A 21,417-nucleotide genomic window follows, 5' to 3' on the forward strand; every position below is an offset into this window, starting at 1 on the left:
AGCTCTGAGGTTCGGTTCAGTTTGACCAATACCCCGAAGTACAGCATGCTGCAGGAACCATGTTGCTGTTTTTCTTGGCAACAAACTCCATAAAACTTTGATATATTTAGATCTGATTCCAGTACTTCCAGTCCAGGACCCTGAAGACCTGATGGCTTCAGCCCAATACCTGTAGTCCAGGTCGCCGTTTACCTGTCCACGTACCCCTTGTTCCTGTCGACAAACCCCATTTCGCCAAGATCCCTGTCAGTGTGATTCCTTTATCACCAATACCCGGAGACCGTGTAGACCTGATCCAACTGTAGCCCAAAAACTGTAAACCTGGACCTTGTATTGCTGATCCATGTAACCATTGTCCTCGAGTCAACAATGTCAACCCTTAGTACTTTTAGCCCTGATTCCTGGCGAACTGATTCCTTTACCCCAGGACCTGAAGATGAGGACCCTGTCTCCCTTGTTCTCGGAGACGAGGACCGTATAGACCCGATTCTTTTAGTTCAATACCTGTAAACCAGGACCTTGTCGTCCTGATCTATTGTAACCGTTGTGGTTTTCAACAAACCCCCATGTCACCTGGGACCTGGATACGTTGAACCCTGACCCTTGGAGAGATGTTTTTTGGGGTGGTGGGGGGGATCCCCAGCACGTGAGTATTTGTGGTCCTGGTAGAAATGGACCCTGTAGACCTGTTCTATGGCACTACTTCTCTTGGATATAAATCCTGAAGTCCTGAACTCTGGTGCTCTTATCCTCGTAGATGTAATTCCTTTATACTCAGTACGTGTAGCCCAGGACCTGGTAGACCTGATCCTGTCATCCCAATACCCTTCGACTGTCATGATCCTGGCGCTCCAGCACGAGCTGTGCGGGTGTCCGCGCAGGTGCGCTGATTGGGAGGTGCTCACCTGCGCCTCATGCAGCCTGATTATGCTGTGGATTTATATGACCGCGATGACAACCGGCCGGCGCCAGTTCGTTGATCTTCACGTCCCGTTCGTGTGCTCCGGTATCCCTGATCGAAACTGTGTGTACCGGCCCTCGCCTGTTCTCCGACCAACCTTGTAAGCCTGACTCCTTCGTTACTTCTGCCTGCGTTTTGATTGTTCTCCCGTGTACCGACTCCTGCCTGCCCGCTCACCTGCTCTCTTCGCCCGACGTCCCAACTACCGCTGCTGCACCGGACTGCCTGCTCGATCCCCGACCTCGCCATGTAATAAACGTGTCTCCTTGAACTACCTTGCGTCTTCCGAGTCCTGCATTTGGGTCCTACTCTCGTTCCGATGGGACGTGACATAGACCGATATCCTAAGTACCTGTAGATCAGGCCTCTCTAGACCTAGCGCCCATAACGCCTGATCTTGATTGCAAACTACCTGTAGCCCTGGTCCAACTACTTGGATCTTGATCCTTTCAGCTGTGAGATTCCTTTAATCCCAAGAAACCGGGACCTACGGACCGACCCGGCCCACCAGGTCCCCGCAGCCCCGGCGCGTGTGGGCGTCTCTCCCGGCGGCGGTTGGGCGGCGCCTGCGCGTCAGTGTTGACGGAGGCCACAGATCGCCTAATTAGATTAAGCGAGGCTTTCCTCAGATAATCATTTAGCCTCCTGTAGCTCCTGTTTTTGTCCTGCCATGGAGAGCAGCCCGCCGGGAGCTCGCTGAAGGTCAAATCTCGACTTTCCGGGCCTGAACGGGGGGGGCGCTCGGGACCCTCCGCTGTGCTTACGTGCGTGTCGGGGGGACGTGGCTGAGGAGCGCTGGCCGGGTAATGGGCGCTCGCGGGACACGTGCGCGCGACGTCGCTCGGTGTTATCGGAACGTCGCTAATTCCCGCTGCTCGCCCGAAGCCATGGGGGAGGTCGCTGTAAGTACGACGACCGTCGGTGCTCGCCATTCTCAGCCGTTTTATCGACAAAAATCGCCACGTCGTCGCCTCGCCGCGACTCCGGCTAGGGTTGACTTATTTTGCCGACGTGGGCCTTCGCTTGAGTCTTCGCAGTCGAAAACGAGCGTTGCTTTTTGCCTTAAAAAAAAAAAAAAAAAAAAACATCTCAAACAGAGACAAACAATAAACAAAAAGTTTGCTTTTGAAGTGACGGTAAAACGAAAACTAGTCTTTACTTATTTAAAAAAAAAAAAAAAACAGATTAAAAGAACAAGGTGGGAATAAAACAATATTTTAGTTTTTTCATTGTCAATGCTTCTTCATCGTGTGATATTGCAAATCAAGACAAAATTGAAAAATCTCCCGAAGAAATATTTGAAAAATAGTGTCAGAATATAGTTGCAATTTGTCTTTAATTGACATCGATAGATTACATTATATTCTCTCCTGCGATGTCGCGACGATAAGAAAAAAAAGTTTGGCAAATATCACATTTCTCTGGCTTTGTTGTATTTGTTTTATTACTAAAATATACCCTTTAATTTCCACGGCATATTGAAAATAAAAACCTTCCTGCTATGTGGTCACATTTGTGATTTAAAACTCCAGGCAAAAATCTTGAGAAAATGCAAATGTTAAGGTAAAAATAAAACTTGACTGTGTTAATTTCTTATATATAGATATATATTCGAATAAAAAAATATGAACTACACTGCGGGGACCATTTTATGAAATAAATAAAACATAGGCTGATGAAAATAAGGTCAAATTGAAGCCATGTCGCCCGTTTCATGTAAACGTTTCCTTCCAACTTCTCTCTCTCGATTTTCCGCATCGACACAAAAACCATTTTTTGCAGGATGATGATGATGATAACTATGATGACGACATCCTCCGTGCGCTTCCGTCCGCCGTGACTTCCATCCTCCTCCCCCCTTTTTTTTTTTTCCCCTTTCCGTCTGTCCTGTCGGTTTGTCCCCGCCGCAGATTAAAGCTGACCGATGGACGCAGATTACGGCCCGGGTCACAGGCGCCGACTGCGCACGGTACCGGTCCTGAAAAGTCGCCGGCCGGCGGAAATGCCCAGGCCCGTTTGGCTGAAAAATCCTCTTTCGAATCGGCGTTAAACATTTTCGGGACATTTTGAACTTTTGTGAAAGTGTAAGAAGAAGCTAAACTCAGAAAACGTAAAACTCGTAAAACTGGGTCACACCTTTCTTCTTTTTTGACATTATTCACCGACACAAAAGCGTAAAAAGAAGTTAAACAGTGTCATTGGAAATAGTGGCACAGATGGCGCTCACGTCTCTTTTTTAGGTTAGGACATGTTGAGTTGACAGACATTTTTGGGGAGCAAACGCTCAAACCAAAAACAGGCCACTCATTTTCAAAATTATTCATACACGTAAAAAAATAAACCCCCCCAAAAAATGGCACGTATTTAACATTCACTACCATTGACGGCTATGGAAGTCAAATTGTCCGTTTTAACTGGGAGGGCTGGCAGTGAATTGATGTGTGTACAAATATTTTTCTGTGAACACGATCAAAACAGTCAGTAGTACAATTCTGGGAAAAAAAAAGATGCTCAAGGGAGGCTTTCGTGGCTATTGTTGTGGTGCATACTTAATTGTTTATTGTTATACTTGAAGTTGATTCTCATCTGTGCACAGCACTGTGTTTATTTGAAGTGCTTTATGAATTGAGTTGTGAGCGGCGAGTTATAAAAAGTCAACACACCCCTGTTCAAATGGTACATTTTTGGACCAGGAAGGAAGGATGCTGGGGGAAAGGATTCAATGGCGGTCTGATTTCAAAACATTTACCTTTATTCAAGGTTTACTTTTAAGATCTAAAATTGATGAATGAACTTTTTTTTTTTTTTTTTTTTTTTCATAAAAGGGCAGGTGCCGAACGCCACCTCGTGGCTGTGTGTGCACGTGCCTGCCAGCGAGGAGAATCGGTACATGGGATGGACGGACATATGCGTTGTCAAGTTCTCATTGTAGAACATATTTTTTAAAAGAAAATGTACAATTTGAACTCGCTGCGTGTGTCCCCAGTCACAGAACCCGCGTGAGAGCCTCGCCGCACGCCAGCCCGACCTCTGAGTTTGACCTCTGAGTATCCCCGAGAAGGCCGTCCGTCCGTCCGTCCAGTCGGCGGCCCGCCCTTGGCGACATGGCCAACAGCTCGTTCCGCGCCTCCAAACATGGCCGCCGGGGCTCCGCCTACCTGGAGGGCGAGTTCAGCTGCTCGCTCCAGGAGCTGCGCTCGCTCATGGAGCTGCGGGGCGACGACGCCAACAACAGGATCCGACAGAACTACGGCGACGTCAACGGGCTCTGTGCCAGACTCAGAACTTCCCCTCTCGAAGGTTAATACTCAGACACTTTGTGTGTGTGTGTGTGTGTGTGTGTGTGTTGTTCCTGTAGCTGGGTTTGACTGGAACTTCCGGGGGTGGCGAAACTGCACACGGTGGCCGGGGTGCGGCCACCCCAGAAAGCAAAGTCGCCAGGTAAACTTCCAAAACGTTCAAAGGGCGATTGGCTTCGGCAACGCCACAGAAAAGTTTCAAGCTACCTGGCCAAGAAGTGAAGTTTACGTGAGATATTTGAACACAGCGTTGACCACAACCAGCAAAAGTAATAATTCTAACATTTATTGACGAGATCGAATTAGAATAGAAATTGAAATCCAAGTAATGGTCCACCACAGCTATGACTGAACAGTGTTGCCAGTAAGTTCCTGTCACGTCACTTGGTATCAGGACACCCTCGGACGCAGGTCCGTGTCCGACTTTGTGGGCGTGTCATCGAACTTGTGTCCGCGTGTCTTGTACACTCGGGTGAAAAGGGGCGGAGCTGTTCGCACATCACCAAGTGGCGATGAATTGGCTGTGACGGTGGGGAAGACCTGGAGTCCAAGCCGAGCATGTCCCGCGCCTCCACCGTCAAGGCGGCCGACCCAGCTGTGGCCGTAAGGTGCTCTGCGTCGTGGCAGCTACAACCGAACCTGTTGCTAGACACCTGCGGTGAAAGATACCGTCAAGTTGAAGATGGAGTCATATCAAACCTTTTCAGCGCGTGAGACTGCGGAGGCAGCTGACGGTCAATCGGAACGGAGCTTTGGTGATCGCCGAAGCCAAATCTGTCTTAGTCTGGGAGGATTTCAGAGACCCCAAAGGAGAACAACTTCCGGAACCATCAACGTGTACAGTGGGGACGTTGTTAGTAGGTGGACCAAATACTTTGAAGACCTCCTCAATTCCTCGCAAACGGCTCTCCTGTCCCTGGGGTTGAGGTCACAGAGGTGGTTCAAAAGTGCCTTGGTGACGAGGCCCCGGGGATGGCTGTGATCCGCCTGGAGTTCCTGAAGGCTCTGAATACTGTAGGTCTGCCCTGGTTGATGCGCCTCTGCAACGTCGTCTCTCGATTCTCTCGATGCAGCTGAGGTACTGATGGGTTCCATTCTGGTGACCTCAGTACTGCATCTCTGCTTCATGCAGATGACGTGGTTGGGATGGCTTCATCAAACCGTGATCTTCAAAATGGTTTGCAGCCAACTGTGAAGCAGCTTGGACGAGAATCACTCGACTCAAATCTGAGTCTTTGGTCTTCAGTCAGAAAAGGGAAGAGTTCCCTCTCCAGGTTGGGGACCAGATCCTGTCCCAAGTGGAGGACTTCAAGTATCTCGGGGTCTTGCTCAGGAGTGAGGGAAGAACAAAGACCGGCAGACCGCTGCAGCGTGTCAACTTGTAAGATGCTGGAGTTAGAAATCCAAAACAGTGATGGCCAAGCGCCGTTCATGCTGGAGCTCATCTAGCGGACTCCAAAATGTCGCACGTAACCAAGCTTTGAAAACGTATCTCCTCGGCGTCCGTCAATCTTGTGGCCTCCAAGAACACGTCGTGTGACATTTGCCTGCATTAATTCATGCGTGACAGACTTGCACGCGTTGAGTAAACACCTCCAGTCACGCTAAAATGTCAGCAACAGCTTGAAAAAGCCATCCGAGCCAACGCGTGCGTCACTGTGGCGGCGTTCAATGAGAAAAGAAGAAAAGAGTGCAGGTGTCATACATTTATCGGACTCTTTGACGTCGGCACAGAAGATTTTTGTCGCGTCTTCCACGGGGAGCAACGCACATCCGAGCTCTGCCGCTGGCCCCGCGAATGCGCGATCCTTCCCGTTGTTGCGTCGTTTCAGAGGGAGCAGAAGATTGTTGCCCACAAGCCCCAAAAAAAAAAAAAAAAGATCCACCGGAGCCCATTTTCCGTACTTTTTACGTTCCGGTTAAGTCTCACACTGCAGGGGTGTCAAACTGACGGGCTCCATTGTAGTTACTGTTTCCTTCAGAGGGTCGCTATGAGTGAGAAACCATAAAAATTGTGTACTGTAATCGCCTCATCATATTTACACATGAAATTTATGAACTAGTTTTGGAATCCGAAATCAAGGCAATTTTTTTTTTTGTCCATGTTTGCATGCTATCATTTGTCCCAATTTGAAAGTTCAGTACAGATTTGAACACGATTCATGGGCGTTGACGCACAATGATTGGTCTTGGCGGGCCAGACAAAATCATGAGAGGGTGCGGATTTGGCCCCCGGGCCTTGAGTTTGACACCGCTGGGTTGAAGGATAAGTCGAAGCAACTGGTGACTCGTAAAAGTGACTCATTCTGTGACGTATGGTGACGTCGGTGCGTGTGGCCTGCGTGTCGTGTGGCATTTCAGGTCTGGACGGTTCGTGGGAGGAGCTGGGGCGTCGGCGGCAGGCGTTCGGCCCCAACGTCATCCCCCCCAAGAAGCCAAAAACCTTTGTGCAGTTAGTGTGGGAGGCGCTGCAGGATGTGACGCTCATCATCCTGGAAGTGGCCGCCATCATTTCACTTGGCCTTTCTTTCTACCGACCGCCGCACGCCGACAGGGACAGTGAGTTCAGCGCTCGGATCCGCCTTTTCGGATACGTCCCGAACGCACCGCCGGCTCAGTTTGGGAAATTGTCCCTCGGTGCGACTGTTGTCCGTCTCCATCTGCCCTGTGATTGGCTGGCAACCAGTTCAGGGTGTGCCCCGCCTCCTGCCCAATGACAGCTGGGATTGGCTCCAGCACTCCCGTGACCCTGGTGAGGATAAGCAACTCAGAAAATGGATGGATGGATGGATGGATGGATGAATTTAATCGTATTATTACATTTGTTTTGTGTTCATTCCAGTGCTTTAGTTTTATATGCACTATATATTGGCGTTCTTGTCTTGATTATTGTAATTCCATTTATTTAGTTAAAATTTCACGTCTTGAAATTTAATTGTTACTCCATCCAAACTAGGATCACCACAGTAAAATATATTTTACTGCTTCCCTTTGCTGCTGGCAAGAGTATGGCATTACGATATGTAATAATGCTTACACAATACTGTGTTAGCTGATAAAAAAAATGAGTGGCGCTAAACCTCGTGTCCACGTATCAGACGACAAGTCGAACTGATAATGAATGTGTGCGCATACGTACGCGTAGGCTGCGGTAGCGCGGCGGGCAGCGTGGGCGACGAGGGCGAGTCGGAGACGGGCTGGATCGAGGGCGCCGCCATCCTGCTGTCGGTGGTGTGCGTGGTGCTGGTGACGGCCTTCAACGACTGGAGCAAAGAAAAACAATTCCGAGGCCTCCAGAGCCGCATCGAGCAGGAGCAAAAGTTCAGCGTACTGCGCGCGGGGCAGCTGGCGCAGGTCAAAGTGTCGGACATCGTCGTGGGCGACATCGCGCACGTCAAATATGGTCAGTACACACCACATCGCAGCCGCGGTATCGCTAGCTAACGCAACAACGGGCATTTAACAACCACTCTACGTCGTAACCAAACTGACTAACGGACGGACGGCTGGACGGGCAGACTGACCGACCGTTCAACATATTAAAACTACCTAGCAAAGATTAAATGGCCGCTCGAGCGACCAACCAACAACGGGCTAGCTACCGCACAAAAACAAATGAAAAGTCACGAAACTGTTGTAAGTGACTGACTCACTGACAGACTTGCCAACCAACCGTCTACCAGACGAGTAGACAATCTAATTCGCTTAAAAGCAGACTACAGAATACAATTGAACAACTAACAAGTCCGATTACTACTAACTGATAAAGGAACCAACTAACAGACTGACAGACTGAATAAGCGAGGCAGCGGCCGGTCAATCAACCGACAACTGATTGACCGATGAACCGGTCTAACTGACCGAGGGACTAGCCAACCATCTACCAATCACCTAACGAAAGTAAACAAACAGTCTGACTGATTGACCAAGCGACTGATTGATCGACCGACCAACGTCAAAGGGAAAACTCATGAACTCACCCGACGACTGACCGACAAACCCTGCCAGACCACCTGACCAACCGACCCTCCATCTGATGAGAGAACCAACCGCAATTTGCAGAATGATCACGATAATTCCGATGCCAACCCGCCGTCTCTGTTGCCATGACACCTGATTCGCCAGGCGACCTCCTCCCCGCCGACGGGATCCTCATCCAAGGCAACGACCTGAAGATCGACGAAAGCTCCCTGACCGGCGAGTCGGACCACGTCAAGAAGAGTGCAGACAAAGATCCGATGTTGCTCTCAGGTGCTCCGCTCACCTCGCTTTGCCCTTTTTATTGCGTACTGTCGGTACTACGTGCAATGGCCGACAGAGTACTGAGTGGTTCATATTCATTTGTTTGCGTTTCATTTGGTTGAAAAGTTGCTCATTTTATTTTATTCTTGATTTGTTTCGGAATCCAACCGTCGCCGTGCCGTCCCGGTCCAGGCACCCACGTGATGGAGGGCTCGGGCAAGATGGTGGTGACGGCCGTGGGCGTCAACTCTCAGAGCGGCATCATCTTCGCCTTGCTCGGCGCTAGCGAGGAAGCGGGCGATGGCGACGATGACAAGGCTGAGAAGGAGAAGAAGAAAAAGAAAGAGCGCAAGAAGAGGGAGAAAAAGGACAAGAAAAGTACGTCTGTGCACTCCCGTCGAGCGTGAGATTGTTGAGTTTGATCACGTCCTCCTTGTCTTTTACAGGTAAAAAAGACGAAAAAGGAAAGAAAGGTGAGCGTCAGGTGCTGCGTCTGGCTTTGACTGCTTTGAACTCATTTTATCCAGTTCTAACCGCTTCCCGTCTGGCTCTTATTGGTTCTGACATGTATTGTCAGCCTCTGTCTGTCCGTATTGTCTCCTTCCAACTGCTTTTAATTGGCTCTATCTGACTGACCTGCTACTCTTCTGGTTCCGACGAGCTCTGACTGCTTCTAAAGAGTTCTAATTCTCCCCTGGTTCTGCTTTGTTTTGTCTGCTTGTAACTGTTTCAATCTGGTTCGAGCTGGTTCTGTCTGGTTCCAATTGTCTGTCCGCTTCTGGTTTGTTGTATCTGCTTCGAACTGGTTCTGTCTGCTTCTACCTCATCCAAGCGTGGATCATTTTTTAGCAACACTATTAACCACATCGATCAAGCGACCAGATCAGAATCAATCAATGAGATTGTCGCACGCGTTCAAGGCCCTGGACACGTCCCCGGTCAGGTTCTCGGCCAGGTTCCCGGGTACTAGTGAACCGTGTAAGATCATTTGACCCCTCCCCCCAGCAGCAGGTGCTCTTGACTCTGTTGACGACGATTAGGAGCAAGCAGATTAGCTCGCCTAAGCTCAGCGGCTTCTTTCTTTACCGCGGACCGGCCTGCTGCCGCCGTTTCTTCTTCACGTCCATTAATAACCCATCGAGATCACGACACACACACACACCAGCTTGTGCTGTCACCTTTGGTTAACCCGCGTTCAAACGCTTCAAGCCTGGGTCACCTGATTAGGAACACAGCCAATGGCATTCAAACACAAACGCTCACTGAGCTAGAATGTTTCTAAGATTTATTTCATTGCTCTTGTGGTCCAGTAAATTAGGAATGCCTGTCAGTGTGAAACAGGATTAAATGCAATGAGAAATGTCATCTGACCGCATCGCGTCGTTTCCCCGGCAGGGAAGAGCAAAGACGGCGCACCCGTGGAGATGGAACCTCTCAACGAGGATGCCGAACCAGAGAAGAAGAAGAGCCACCTGAGGAAGAAGGAGAAGTCGGTCCTCCAAGGGAAGCTGACCAAGCTGGCCGTGCAGATCGGCAAAGCAGGTCTCCGCCAATTATTAGCCTGAAAATAGAACATGTCGTTTTGAAAGCAGCCCTTTTCCAGGGACCCCTCAAGACCAACTTGTTGGCGCAGTGTAGCGGCCACTGGAATGTTTGAAAAATGATTCACTGAAGATGAAATCTGAAACGGATCTCGATCAAGAGTAGATCCACACCAAAAAGTCTCAAAGGGCCGTCAAAGCACAATTTCATGGCACCGCTTCTGAATTTTTACAAATTCAGTCCATGAAACCACTTTCTGTGTTGAGCAATAGCAGACCCTCAAAAGAGTCGCGAGAAGCCGAGCTCCAAAAGACTGAGGAAGTCTGCCATTTTGGTTTGAAGTCGTGATTTCCCAGGATCCTTCAAAGCCCTCCTAGACATTTTGTACGATCAGCACCAGGTCAGGTCTAAAGTGTGTAATTCTAACAAGATGGATGAGGCTACATTGTTTAAACATTTGAGTTTTTCCTCACTGAATGAGGGTGGAGGTGAAATTGAATGACTGGCCGTAAAACCCTTCCCACCGCCAGGTCTCTTCATGTCAACGCTGACCGTCATCATCCTCATCGTTCGCTTTCTCGTGGACACCTTCTGGATTCAGGGAATCGTCTGGACCAGCGAGTGCTTGCCCATCTACATGAAATTCTTGGTCAAATTCTTCATCATCGGTGTGACGGTGCTGGTGGTCGCCGTGCCTGAAGGTCTCCCTCTGGCCGTCACCATCTCCCTGGCCTACTCTGTCAAGGTGTGTCATCTTCCTAACGCCGTACACTGCACAACAAGAAATTCGCACCACAATAGTTTTCCACATTTTCTTGATATTTGTCCACAAAATGTTTTGGTTTTTTTTTGCACAAGAGAAAGGCAACATGTCAATGCCATAATTTCCAATGAAAACTCCATAATTCTCCGTGCGGTTCCTCTGGGAAATGTTCGAGGTCCCTTTGTTTTCTTTTTAGAAAATGATGAAGGACAACAATTTGGTGCGCCACTTGGACGCCTGCGAGACGATGGGCAACGCCACGGCCATCTGCTCTGACAAGACCGGCACGCTGACCATGAACCGCATGACGGTGGTCCAGGCCTACGTGGCCGGCTGCTACCACAGGAAGGTGCCCGAGCCTAACCTGGTACCCGCCAAGATCCTGGACCTGCTGGTTCTCGGGATAGGGGTCAACTGCGCCTACACCACAAAAATTATGGTGAGAAGATGTTTCAAAAGATGCTCTCCATTTTGTCTCATCTCCTGATCTCAGATTCATCCAGAGGCTTCTCGTGCTCCTGCTTTTGGAATTGCTTCATCAAAATATTAGTATCCTATTATTGCTTCGGTCTTGAGTTCTGCTCTGAAGTGTACCACGGTGAGCAGAACCGAATGGTACAGATGGGTGGTAATGTGACATTTTGGTCCAGGTTATTACGCTGCGCGCCCTTCCATGGCACACTATCGAAAGAGTTCTGAGGTCCCGGGTACGATCCCGGACCCGCCCGCGTGGAGTTTCCATGTTCTCCCCGTGCCTGTGTGGCTTTTCTCTGGGCACATCCCAAGAAATATGCATTCACTGAAGACTCTAAATTGCCCCTCGGTATGATTGTGAGTGCGACTGTTTGTCTCGATGTGCCCTGTGATTGGCTGGCAACCAGTTCAGGGTGTACCCCGCCTCCTGCCTGTTAACAGCTGTTCTGGCGTAAAAGGGATGCAGATTCTCCATTCTGTTTGATCGTACAGCCAAATTTAGAAAAGGGACATCCTGAACAAAACCTGACCGACTTGAAAAATCTTCCTTTGACGCCAGAATGAGCGCCTTCTCTATAATGTTCAGCAGGCAGAAATGAACGCTGCGTTCAGTTCGCGTTTGTGCGACATATAAACCAGTTCCTAAACATGTTCTTTGAACTCGTTCAGGTGTAATGCCACGCTGTGGTGTCACGCTACAAAATAATGCCATGATATGATGTCATGCTATGATGACCAGGCTAGTATTTTGCGCTACAACCTCACGCTGGTGACATCGAGACTATGATTTCATGCTACACTGAACGACCCAAGACTGGTCCACTGGCTTATTGATTTTATTCTGGTTCTTTGTCCTGTGGAGCCCCCCGAAAAGGAGGGCGGTCTTCCTCGCCAGGTGGGCAACAAGACAGAATGTGCCTTACTGGGACTGACCTTGGACCTGCGGCGGGACTACCAGAGCATCCGCAACAACATCCCCGAGGAGAAGCTCTTCAAGGTGTACACCTTCAACTCGGTCAGGAAGTCCATGAGCACCGTGCTCGAGAACCACGACGGCAGCTATCGCATGTTCAGCAAGGGAGCCTCCGAGATCCTGCTCAGGAAGTAAGTCCCAGCAAATGCTAGTACAAATACGGAGGGCAAACTAACCCCAAGTTGCTGCTTATGTGAATATACGTATATACTGTGACTGTACAAGCTCATATGAGTTGACTCATGACTTGCTAAACCAAAATCATGACCCGACTTGGCTTGCTTGAGTTTTACCACAGTAGCTTTGGACTTGCTTGAAATTTGACGGTTTTGAAAGTGACTGCCGGTTCTCGCAGGTGCTGCAAGATCCTGACGGAAAATGGCGTGGCCAAAGCCTTCAAGCCTCGCGACCGAGAGAAGCTGATGAAGACAGTGATCGAACCCATGGCCTCCGAAGGCCTCAGGACCATCTGTCTCGCCTACCGAGACTTCACTGCTGCCGACCAGCCGGACTGGGACGACGAAGCAGACATCCTCACTGGACTCACTTGTATCGCTGTGGTTGGCATTGAAGACCCCGTCAGACCTGAGGTACCAGGAACAGACATTTTCTGGTTTCGTTTTTTGGCATGTGAGAGGAAACCAGATGAAACCCATGCAGGGACGGGGTGCACATGCCAAATCCACACAGGTGAGGCTGGGATTTGAACCCAGGCCCTCAGATGTGCTAACCAGTCGTCCACAGTGGCGCCATTTTTAACCTCTAAAACGTTAACCCTACGGCCAAGGAAGACCAACATAAATGCTGTTAGCTTCCACTGTCAGCTTCACACTTAACCTCCTAAGTTAGCTTCTAACATTACCTCTAAAATTCGACCTCAGGAAAACCAATGTGAACTTCTAATGTTGATGCCAACATGTTTGCTTCCAATTTTAGCTTCCATTTGCTTTGAATGTTAGCTTCAATGTTAACTTCAGATATTAGCAGCAACATTAGCTTCCCGTGGTAGCTTTCAACATCTCCTGTGACGTTAGCGCTGGGGAAGCCTGACATTAGTCGGCGCCACTGATGCCGTGCTCGTCGTTGTCATCAGGTGCCGGACGCCATCAGGAAGTGCCAGCGCGCGGGCATTACGGTGCGCATGGTGACGGGGGACAACATCAACACGGCGCGCGCCATCGCCAGCAAGTGCGGCATCCTGCAGCCCGGGGACGACTTCCTGTGCCTGGAGAGCAAAGAGTTCAACAGACGCATACGCAACCAGCTGGGCGAGGTCCGGTCCATACCAAAGCTGTCAATCAAGCGCAACGTTTGCACACGCAATAAGTCAATTAGCTTCTTATATTTATTCGTTGTTATTTTTGAATTGTCACACAGATCGAGCAGGAGCGTATCGACAAAATCTGGCCCAAACTCAGAGTCCTCGCCCGGTCGTCACCCACCGACAAACACACCCTGGTCAAAGGTCAGACACGTCGTTGCGCCAGCTCGCTGGTTGTCATGATGACGACAAGTTCATTTTGATTTGAAAAGAAATGTCAGTGGAGAAATGTTTTTATTTTTCGGGCTTGCACGGGCATTTCCTCCCGATTTGCAGGATTGGAAGGAAAGGGGAGCTCGGTCTCAAAACAAGTTCCAGTACTTTTTACCTGAAGCCTTGCCGCCTGGCGGCGGAAGCCCGCTAAACGTCGGTGCAGGATTTCGTCAACTAAAATGCACGTTTCGTGACTTTTGAGATTTTCACCCAAATTGGGAAAGAAAGAAGTCATCAAAAAGAATGCACAAATCAATTTTGAATTTATTTGAACTGATGTTGTGCTTGGAATTCACGTATATTTCAAAGCATTTCTCCCTTCTGGAGAGCCAGCAAAGTTTTCTCATTTGAAAGAAATCGTAACCATAATTCAAATTTCCTTGACTGCACTGTCAGATAATCTCACTCGTTTCTTATCTGAATCTTTTCAACGAAAGCAAACCTGTACAGTATTTCATATATCTTGACCGGCGAATGTTCTAGCCTCACTCTTCACATTTCATCGTAACGCTACGGTGGGTGACGCTGAGAATATCACGTGATTTTGCGTCCGTCCGGTCAGGCATCATCGACAGCGCGGCGCTGGAGCAGAGGCAGGTCGTCGCGGTAACCGGGGACGGCACCAACGACGGACCCGCCCTCAAGAAGGCCGACGTCGGATTCGCCATGGTAACCGAGCGCTCGCCGGAGGTCAAAGTGTAGAAAATACAAATAAAATAAAGCAAAAGCCAACAGACTCGAGTCAAACGCGCCGGTTGCGTGGCAGGGCATCGCGGGAACGGACGTGGCGAAGGAGGCGTCGGACATCATCCTGACGGACGACAACTTCAGCAGCATCGTCAAGGCCGTCATGTGGGGCAGGAACGTCTACGACAGCATCTCCAAGTTCCTGCAGTTCCAGCTCACCGTCAACGTGGTGGCCGTCATCGTGGCCTTCACCGGCGCCTGCGTCACGCAGGTCCGGGTCCCCCGCCGGCCCCGGGTCACTTCGTCCTCTCACTCGCGTTGTCCCGCCGCCTCGCAGGACTCCCCCCTGAAGGCGGTGCAGATGCTGTGGGTCAACCTGATCATGGACACGTTCGCCTCGCTGGCGCTGGCCACCGAGCCGCCCACCGAGGCGCTGTTGCTGCGCAGCCCGTACGGACGCAGCAAGCCGCTGGTCTCGCGCACCATGATGAAGAACATCCTGGGCCACGCCGTCTACCAGCTGACCGTCATCTTCACCATGCTCTTCGTCGGTCAGTGAAGAATTCATTTTGGGGAATTGTTTTTTTGGGAAATTCGGAAAAGTGGTAGCGAGGAAACGTGGCCAGCGCCAGCACTTGGAATGGCCACTCGCTTTTTTTTTTTTTTTTGTTTGTTTTAAGTTTCCTCGACGGTGGGAGAGCAGGTTTAAGTTGTCATAATAGCTGCTCACCACTAGATAGCAGATTGCTTACCATAGCGCCAGATCTTCTCCACCAGAGAAGAATTGTGACGCCATGATGAAAATCTGCAAAGTCAGCAAATAGTTGCCGTAAGAGAGAAACTTGGGGTCTCTCGTGTTCAAATCTTCAAATTTGTGGCCCCCGCCCCATCATCTCACGCCATTGAATCTTTTGATGATGAAGTTATCATTTATTCCTCCAGATTCCGTGATTTGGCTCTTTGCGCTTTCCATGGCAATCTCTCCTTCCCCCCCCCGGCGGTGTTATCAGGCGAGCTGCTGCTGGACGTGGACTGCGGGCGAAACGCGCCGCTGCACGCGCCACCGTCGGAGCACTACACCATGGTGTTCAACACCTTCGTGCTCATGCAGCTCTTCAACGAGATCAACGCTCGCAAGATCCACGGCGAGAGGAACGTCTTCGAGGGCATCCTCGACAACCCCATCTTCTGCTCCATCGTGCTCGGAACCTTCGTCATTCAGGTCTGTCCATTTTCTTCCGCTTATCCGATGTGGGTTCGCGGGGGCAGTAGCTTTAGCAGGGACATCCAGACGTCCCACTCCCCGGCCACTTCCTCCAGCTCTTCTGGCGTTCCCGGGCCAGGTTCTGGGTCACCCTCGGGCTCTCTTCCCGGTGTGAGGTGTCCGGGAGGCATCTGGATCAGATGCCCCGGCCACTTCATCTGACTCCTCTAGATGTGGTGGAGCCCCTGAGCCCCTCCCGGAGGACCGAATTCCCCACCCCTTCTATAAGGTAGAGCCCAGACACCCTGAGGAAGAAACTCATTTTGGCAGCTTGTATTCGGGACCTTGTTCTTTCGGTCATGACCCGCATCTCGTCACAATAGACTTTGGCACCCCATCCTCTCCAAGGACCCCTGAGGGACACGATCGAATGCCTTCTTCAAGTCCACAAAACACATGTAGACCGGTTGGGAGAACTCCCGTGCGGCCTCGAGGAACCCTGCCGAGGTCCGCTGCGACTCGGTCCACAGTTCCATGGCCGGGACCGACGGACCCTCCTCTACGGCACCCCTGAATAGACCTTACCAGGAAGACTGAGGCGTGTGATTCCCTTTTTTTTTTAAGAAGTGGGACCACCACCCCCACCCCCGCCCCAGTCTGCCATTGTCTTGACGTCCACGCAGTGTTGCAGAGACGTCGAGCATTCGGCTGCGTACCCGGCAAGGCAGCGGAATCCTCTTTGGCCAAGTCAGTGACAATCGCAATGACAATGGCTGGAATAAAATGCATGTCATCAAAAAAGGAAATCCAAAATGCTTCACATGAAGTATACGATGTCATTTTGTAGTTCGATCACAATAATCGACAAGATACTTATTGAATTTAAATAAAACTAATTTTAAGCCTCTTCAACTGTACATATCAGCTAGGTGAATGTTTATGAAATTGAAATAAATGAATAAATCATTTGTAATTGAAGACGGTCGTCCATCCATTACCTGAGCCGCTTGCTTATCCTCACAAGGATCGCGGGAGTGCGGGAGCCTATCCGAGCTTTCATCGGGCAGGAGGCGGGAGACGCCCTCGACTGGTTGCCAGGAATCAATGGAACTGAAATGAAAATGCAGACTATTTTTTAAATGAATAACTACAGCAATACATCTATGGAATTATGCATTTGAATCACAATGATGGATGAAATTCAAGAAAATCGTATTTTGTTTTTAAATCCTGCTGTAATGTTGATGGCATGAATTTGGAATTTTTCATTGATTAACAAGGGTCAAAAAATGAATTGGTGTCATTGGAAAACAAGCTTTTGCTTCGGTCACTTGAAATGATTTATGGTCGCAGGTGCTGATCGTGCAGTTCGGAGGGAAACCCTTCAGCTGCGTGAGCCTGAGCGCCGAGCAGTGGCTGTGGTGCATCTTGCTGGGCTTCGGCACCCTCCTGTGGGGTCAGGTGAGCCGACACCCTCGCGGGCGGGGGCTGGGACGGACGCCCGTGACCTTCGCCCCCTCCCTCCCAGCTGGTGTCCAGCGTGCCGACCCGCTGGCTGAGGTTCCTGAAGACGGCGGGCCACGGCACCAAGCAGGAGGAGATCCCCGAGGAGGAGCTGGAGGAGATGGAGGACCCCGACGAGATCGACCACGCCGAGATGGAGCTGAGGAGGGGCCAGGTGCTCTGGTGCCGGGGCCTGCAGCGCATTCAGACGCAGGTGGCCTTCCTTAAAAATAGCGCCAAATCGCTAGCCTCATTCTGGACGGACGCCATTTTTTGGGGAAAAAGGCGGGACAAACAAGGACAGGCCGCTTTTCGGCTTAGCGTAACTTAACGTGGCTTGACTGACATTTTCACAAACTAGACACAAAACAAGGAACCCTGACCCTGACCACACGCTTAGCTAAAACCAATTTGCCAGTTTCATCACAGCTAAAAGTCGACCCTGGTCTTTCTCGCCAGATCCGCGTGGTGAACGCCTTCCGCGACAGCGTGTCCCCCTACGAGAACCTGGAGACCCCCGAGTCTCGCAGCTCCATCCACAACTTCATGAGCCACCCCGAGTTCCGCATCGACGACTCGGAGCCTCACATCCCGCTCATCGACGAGCTGGAGGGCGAAGACGACGCGCCCACCAAGCGCAACTCCGTGCCGGTCCCCAACAACACCGTCCCGGGGCACCCCCTGGTGCCGCCCCCGCCTCCTGCCCGGGCCGCGGGTTTCATTTGCGCCAATTCCGCGGGGCTGCCACCCTGTCCCGGAAGTCCTCTGCACAGCCTGGAGACCTCGCTTTGAGGCCAAAAACAAAACAGTCTCCTGATTGGCTCACAACCAGGAAGCAAGAGTCTTTGCGTTATTAGCCGTGAACTCTCGCATGTGTGCTCTAGCGGAAGGCGATCCCTAATCGATAATCACTTAGATATTAATGTGATGGATCCGTGACTTTGTGTGTGTAGACAGCCAAGTCGCTTGGTGATTTCATTGTATTGTTTTGTGTTTTTGTAAAGAAAAAAAAAAAAAAATAAAGGGTTTTAGGTCATGCTTTTCACTATTCAAATGAAGCAAAAATGCTCCAGCGCATTCTTAAATTTAAAAAAAAAATGATGTAAAAACTTTCATTTATTTATTTATTCATTTTTTTGTATATGGAATATTAATTGTGGATTTAGTCAGGCAAAAATGCATTTGAATTGAATACTTACGATACATTTTCAGGTGTACATTTTTTTATCCGCTGGATGTTCATTTTTAAATAAATAGCTTTTGTCCGTTTTACACACGAATTCTCAAGGGTTTTTTTTTCATCAAATATATTTTAAATGTCAAATTATTTTTATATTCTTATTAAATCATCTTGATAGTTACAGCTAATTAGGTTCTCCAATTGAAGTCATCATTTGTAAATTAGGTTAAAAAAGGAAAAATACCTTTGAAAAATGGATCGTTTTAAATTCAAATTATTTCAGTTTAGTTTGAAGTTGTAATTTGCTTAATTATGGAAAATAAACGAGTCAATAAAATAACAAAATGTACTGCACATATAAAGAGGCTACTAATTTTCATTGACACTAAATCAACAACCATCGTCAACAGCCCTCAAGTGGAGAAAATAACTCAGAATTTCATGCTAGTTGAACGCCTACATTTGGATCGAAACATTGCCCCTTGCCCCTGTCGTTGTGCTATTTTGCTATTCCACAATATGGAAGGCAACGGCAACTTTGCCCCTACTAGCCTGTTAGCTAATTGTTCCACACATACCTGTAAAGAGCACGGTCGGCAGGGGTTGTTTATTTTGGTGACGTCACGCCACACCCGCTCCAATCACGTTTGGTTCAGGATCTGCATCCGGTTGCAACGTCACACGCCAACATGGCGGCGGACTGGAACAGAGGTACGCTATTTATTTTGACACGTCTGAGTCTGGAAAAAGAGTGACCCTTACTCCATTTTACCGTGTTTTAAAGTTGCAGCTAACTTATTACTTTAGTTTAAAAAAAAAAAAAAGTAACAATGGAACAGACTTGTGACGTACATATTCGTGAAACAAGACTCGAAGTTGACGCCAGGAGGAGGCCGGATTGACGAGATCCTTTTTTTTCCAATCTGACGAAATGTTTGAAATGCTTGTAACAAAGGAGTTTTCTTTTCTTCTTTAAACGTATGACGGTCAGCTCGGTGGCGTCTCGTTTTCTGTGTGTCACACAACGAAGTGGTGTGTCATAAACGAGATAACGTGGTTTGTCCCGGCAGGGCATGGCTCCGTGGAGGACATGCTGGACGCCGAGAACAAGCGTCTGGCTGACAACTTGGCCACCAAAGTTTCACGACTCAAGTCTGTAAGTAAATCATCACTGAAATGCCATCGTGTTTTTATTCTGAAACGGTTTATGGCCGGAATAGTAAAAACAAAAAAAAACAAACAAAAGTAGTCCTCTAAGCATTGAGTGAAGAAAACAAATCAAGGACTGACGAACTGCTGGGTGACTTCTGATTTATTATTTCTCAAATCTGGTCAAATAGACAGGAATATTAAATACAGATCGGTATATTCAGGAATGGCCTGCTAATATCACTTCAAAGGAAATGCTACGTCATACTAAGGACACGTATGGAAAAAGAGAAAATAATCAAATTCTCTCTCATTATTGTGGCGTTTAAGAAAATGAAATAATTTTGGTGGTCCTGGTCAACTTGAAACAGACAGTCAGACAAAAATATGAAATGTGTGTTTTTGCACTGTGTATTTTAACTTATGCCTTCACATGAATGTGTAGATATTTTTACAAAAGTTATTTTGGATTTTATAATCCATTTTATCCCATTGTGGTACATTCTCAAGTTACTTGATGTAACTTATTACCATGACCTCTTGTTTCCGAGTATTCCATTTGAGTTTCCATGCTACAAAATAAGTCAAGTATGTATGATTATGGCTGATATCGGACCAGAGCCATATCGGTTTTGTCCAAAACGGTCTTTGATCGGAAGTGAAAAAGTTGGATCGGGACCTAATTATGACCTTTGTGGGCTTTGTTTTGAGGACAGTACAGTACTGATGTCTAAAGTTTAGATCAATTCTTGGGTCAATTATCGCCACAAGTGCCCAATAAATATAAGGTATTACTTGGAATAACTAATAATAACGATTGATAAATGAAATGAGATAAACCTTCTGTGACAGTTGGCGTACGACATCGACAGAGAAGCCGAGGATCAAAACGATTATTTGGACGGCATGGTGAGTGGAACCCTATTTTTGCCCTCGGGGTCAAACCCCGCCGCCGTATTGACCGACGTACTCGCTCGCCCCGCCAGGACTCCAACTTCCTGAGCACCACGGGCCTGCTGGGCGGCAGCGCCAAGCGCTTCTCCAACATGATGCGCTCGGGACGCGACAACCGCCGCGTCATGTGCTACGTGGCCATCGGCCTGGTGGTCTTCTGCTTCCTCCTGTACTACGCCGTCACCAGGATGCGACGTTGACCCGCTCGGCGTCTCTCGGCTGCTCCCGCTGCAGACTGCCGGAAGACTTGTTGAAGAAGGGTTGGGGGGGGGGGGGGACCCGATGTGTGACATGGAGGGGAGGTAGCAAAAATGGCGCCTGAGCAGCTCGGACTCAGAAGAGACTTTTTTTTTTTTTTTTTGTACTTTGAGATTTAACTTGTAAAATACATATATGTTTACAATATCTATGAAAAGTAATATTTTGTAAAAGGCAGTGACAAATGTAACTTCCTGCATTTGGTAAAAGACTCGTTAACATGGTTTTTGTTTTGGTGTGGGTGTTAAAGAGGAAGATGCACGAGATAAGACTTGGATGGAAAAAGATGACAGGCGGGACAAGCCGAAAGGAAAGGCATATACGTGTGTATGGTTACTGAATACATGTGGTGTGACTGGTTAGCGTCTGAGCCTCACAGTTGTGAGGACTGGGGTTCAAATTCTGGCCATGCCTGTAGAGTTTGCATGCACTCTGGTTGCCTCCCGCATCATGGGAGAGTCAATTGTTCCTAGGTGTGATTGGGAGGGCTATCCAGACGCTTACATACACAAGTTTGTGAACGTGGGAAGCCTAGATGACGTCATGGGTTTGGAAGCACCTAATTGGTTAACTTGACACTCCACAAATCAGGCCCATCCTTGGGTGCAATTTCAAACTGCTTGACGGTGCCGTGTTTATCCGTCGATTATATGCAAGTATAAACATCATGGAAATGTCCAGCCCTCACACTGCT

The 21,417-nt window shown here is 48.9% G+C and overlaps 2 protein-coding genes and 1 long non-coding RNA gene across 9 annotated transcripts; 2 read left to right on the forward strand and 1 right to left on the reverse strand.

Moving 5' to 3' along the window:
* Positions 1-936: 936 nt before the first annotated feature.
* LOC133501792 (plasma membrane calcium-transporting ATPase 1-like) lies at positions 937-18,275 on the forward strand. 6 transcript variants are annotated; one of them, XM_061821769.1, is made up of 21 exons: positions 937-1,061; positions 3,948-4,261; positions 6,622-6,819; positions 7,406-7,663; positions 8,386-8,511; positions 8,695-8,880; positions 8,949-8,975; positions 9,898-10,044; positions 10,575-10,789; positions 11,004-11,246; positions 12,144-12,385; positions 12,610-12,844; positions 13,348-13,527; positions 13,632-13,719; positions 14,351-14,457; positions 14,555-14,746; positions 14,813-15,026; positions 15,486-15,697; positions 17,033-17,140; positions 17,208-17,396; positions 17,642-18,274. In XM_061821769.1, the coding sequence occupies exons 2-21, from the start codon at positions 4,066-4,068 to the stop codon at positions 17,972-17,974; spliced, it is 3,696 nt and encodes a 1,231-aa protein (XP_061677753.1). In that variant the 5' UTR covers positions 937-1,061; positions 3,948-4,065; the 3' UTR covers positions 17,975-18,274. The 6 variants fall into 6 exon arrangements, 5 of the variants coding, with proteins under 5 accessions (XP_061677753.1, XP_061677750.1, XP_061677752.1 ...); XM_061821766.1 differs by having other exon boundaries at positions 14,555-15,026; positions 17,642-18,275; XM_061821768.1 differs by having other exon boundaries at positions 14,555-15,026; positions 15,587-15,697; positions 17,642-18,275.
* Positions 14,685-19,079, reverse strand: LOC133501795 (uncharacterized). The gene is made up of 3 exons (XR_009795280.1): positions 18,941-19,079; positions 16,678-16,789; positions 14,685-14,821 (listed from the first exon to the last, which is right to left on the reverse strand). It is a non-coding gene; the product is annotated as an uncharacterized LOC133501795 (long non-coding RNA).
* bet1l (Bet1 golgi vesicular membrane trafficking protein-like) lies at positions 18,977-21,180 on the forward strand. 2 transcript variants are annotated; one of them, XM_061821774.1, is made up of 4 exons: positions 18,977-19,073; positions 19,433-19,518; positions 20,364-20,420; positions 20,498-21,059. In XM_061821774.1, exons 1-4 carry the CDS (start codon positions 19,052-19,054, stop codon positions 20,663-20,665), a joined length of 333 nt encoding a protein of 110 aa, XP_061677758.1. In that variant the 5' UTR covers positions 18,977-19,051; the 3' UTR covers positions 20,666-21,059. The 2 variants fall into 2 exon arrangements, with proteins under 2 accessions (XP_061677758.1, XP_061677759.1); XM_061821775.1 differs by lacking the exon at positions 18,977-19,073 and adding an exon at positions 19,108-19,340 and having other exon boundaries at positions 20,498-21,180.
* The last annotated feature ends 237 nt before the right edge of the window (positions 21,181-21,417 follow it).

The sequence above is a fragment of the Syngnathoides biaculeatus genome, chromosome 6 (assembly GCF_019802595.1).
Source record: "Syngnathoides biaculeatus isolate LvHL_M chromosome 6, ASM1980259v1, whole genome shotgun sequence".
Taxonomy (NCBI): Eukaryota; Metazoa; Chordata; class Actinopteri; order Syngnathiformes; family Syngnathidae; genus Syngnathoides; species Syngnathoides biaculeatus.

Excerpts from the sequence above, each read along its gene's own strand:
- LOC133501792 (XM_061821766.1), top strand. The coding sequence starts at position 4,066 with ATGGCCAACAGCTCGTTCCGCGCCTCCAAACATGGCCGCCGGGGCTCC. Across the intron at positions 8,512-8,694 it reads AGATCCGATGTTGCTCTCAG|GCACCCACGTGATGGAGGGC; the intron begins GTGCTCCGCTCA and ends GTCCCGGTCCAG. Across the intron at positions 17,141-17,207 it reads GCACCCTCCTGTGGGGTCAG|CTGGTGTCCAGCGTGCCGAC; the intron begins GTGAGCCGACAC and ends CCTCCCTCCCAG.
- bet1l (XM_061821774.1), top strand. The coding sequence starts at position 19,052 with ATGGCGGCGGACTGGAACAGAG. Across the intron at positions 19,074-19,432 it reads GGCGGCGGACTGGAACAGAG|GGCATGGCTCCGTGGAGGAC; the intron begins GTACGCTATTTA and ends TTGTCCCGGCAG. Across the intron at positions 19,519-20,363 it reads AAGTTTCACGACTCAAGTCT|TTGGCGTACGACATCGACAG; the intron begins GTAAGTAAATCA and ends CTTCTGTGACAG.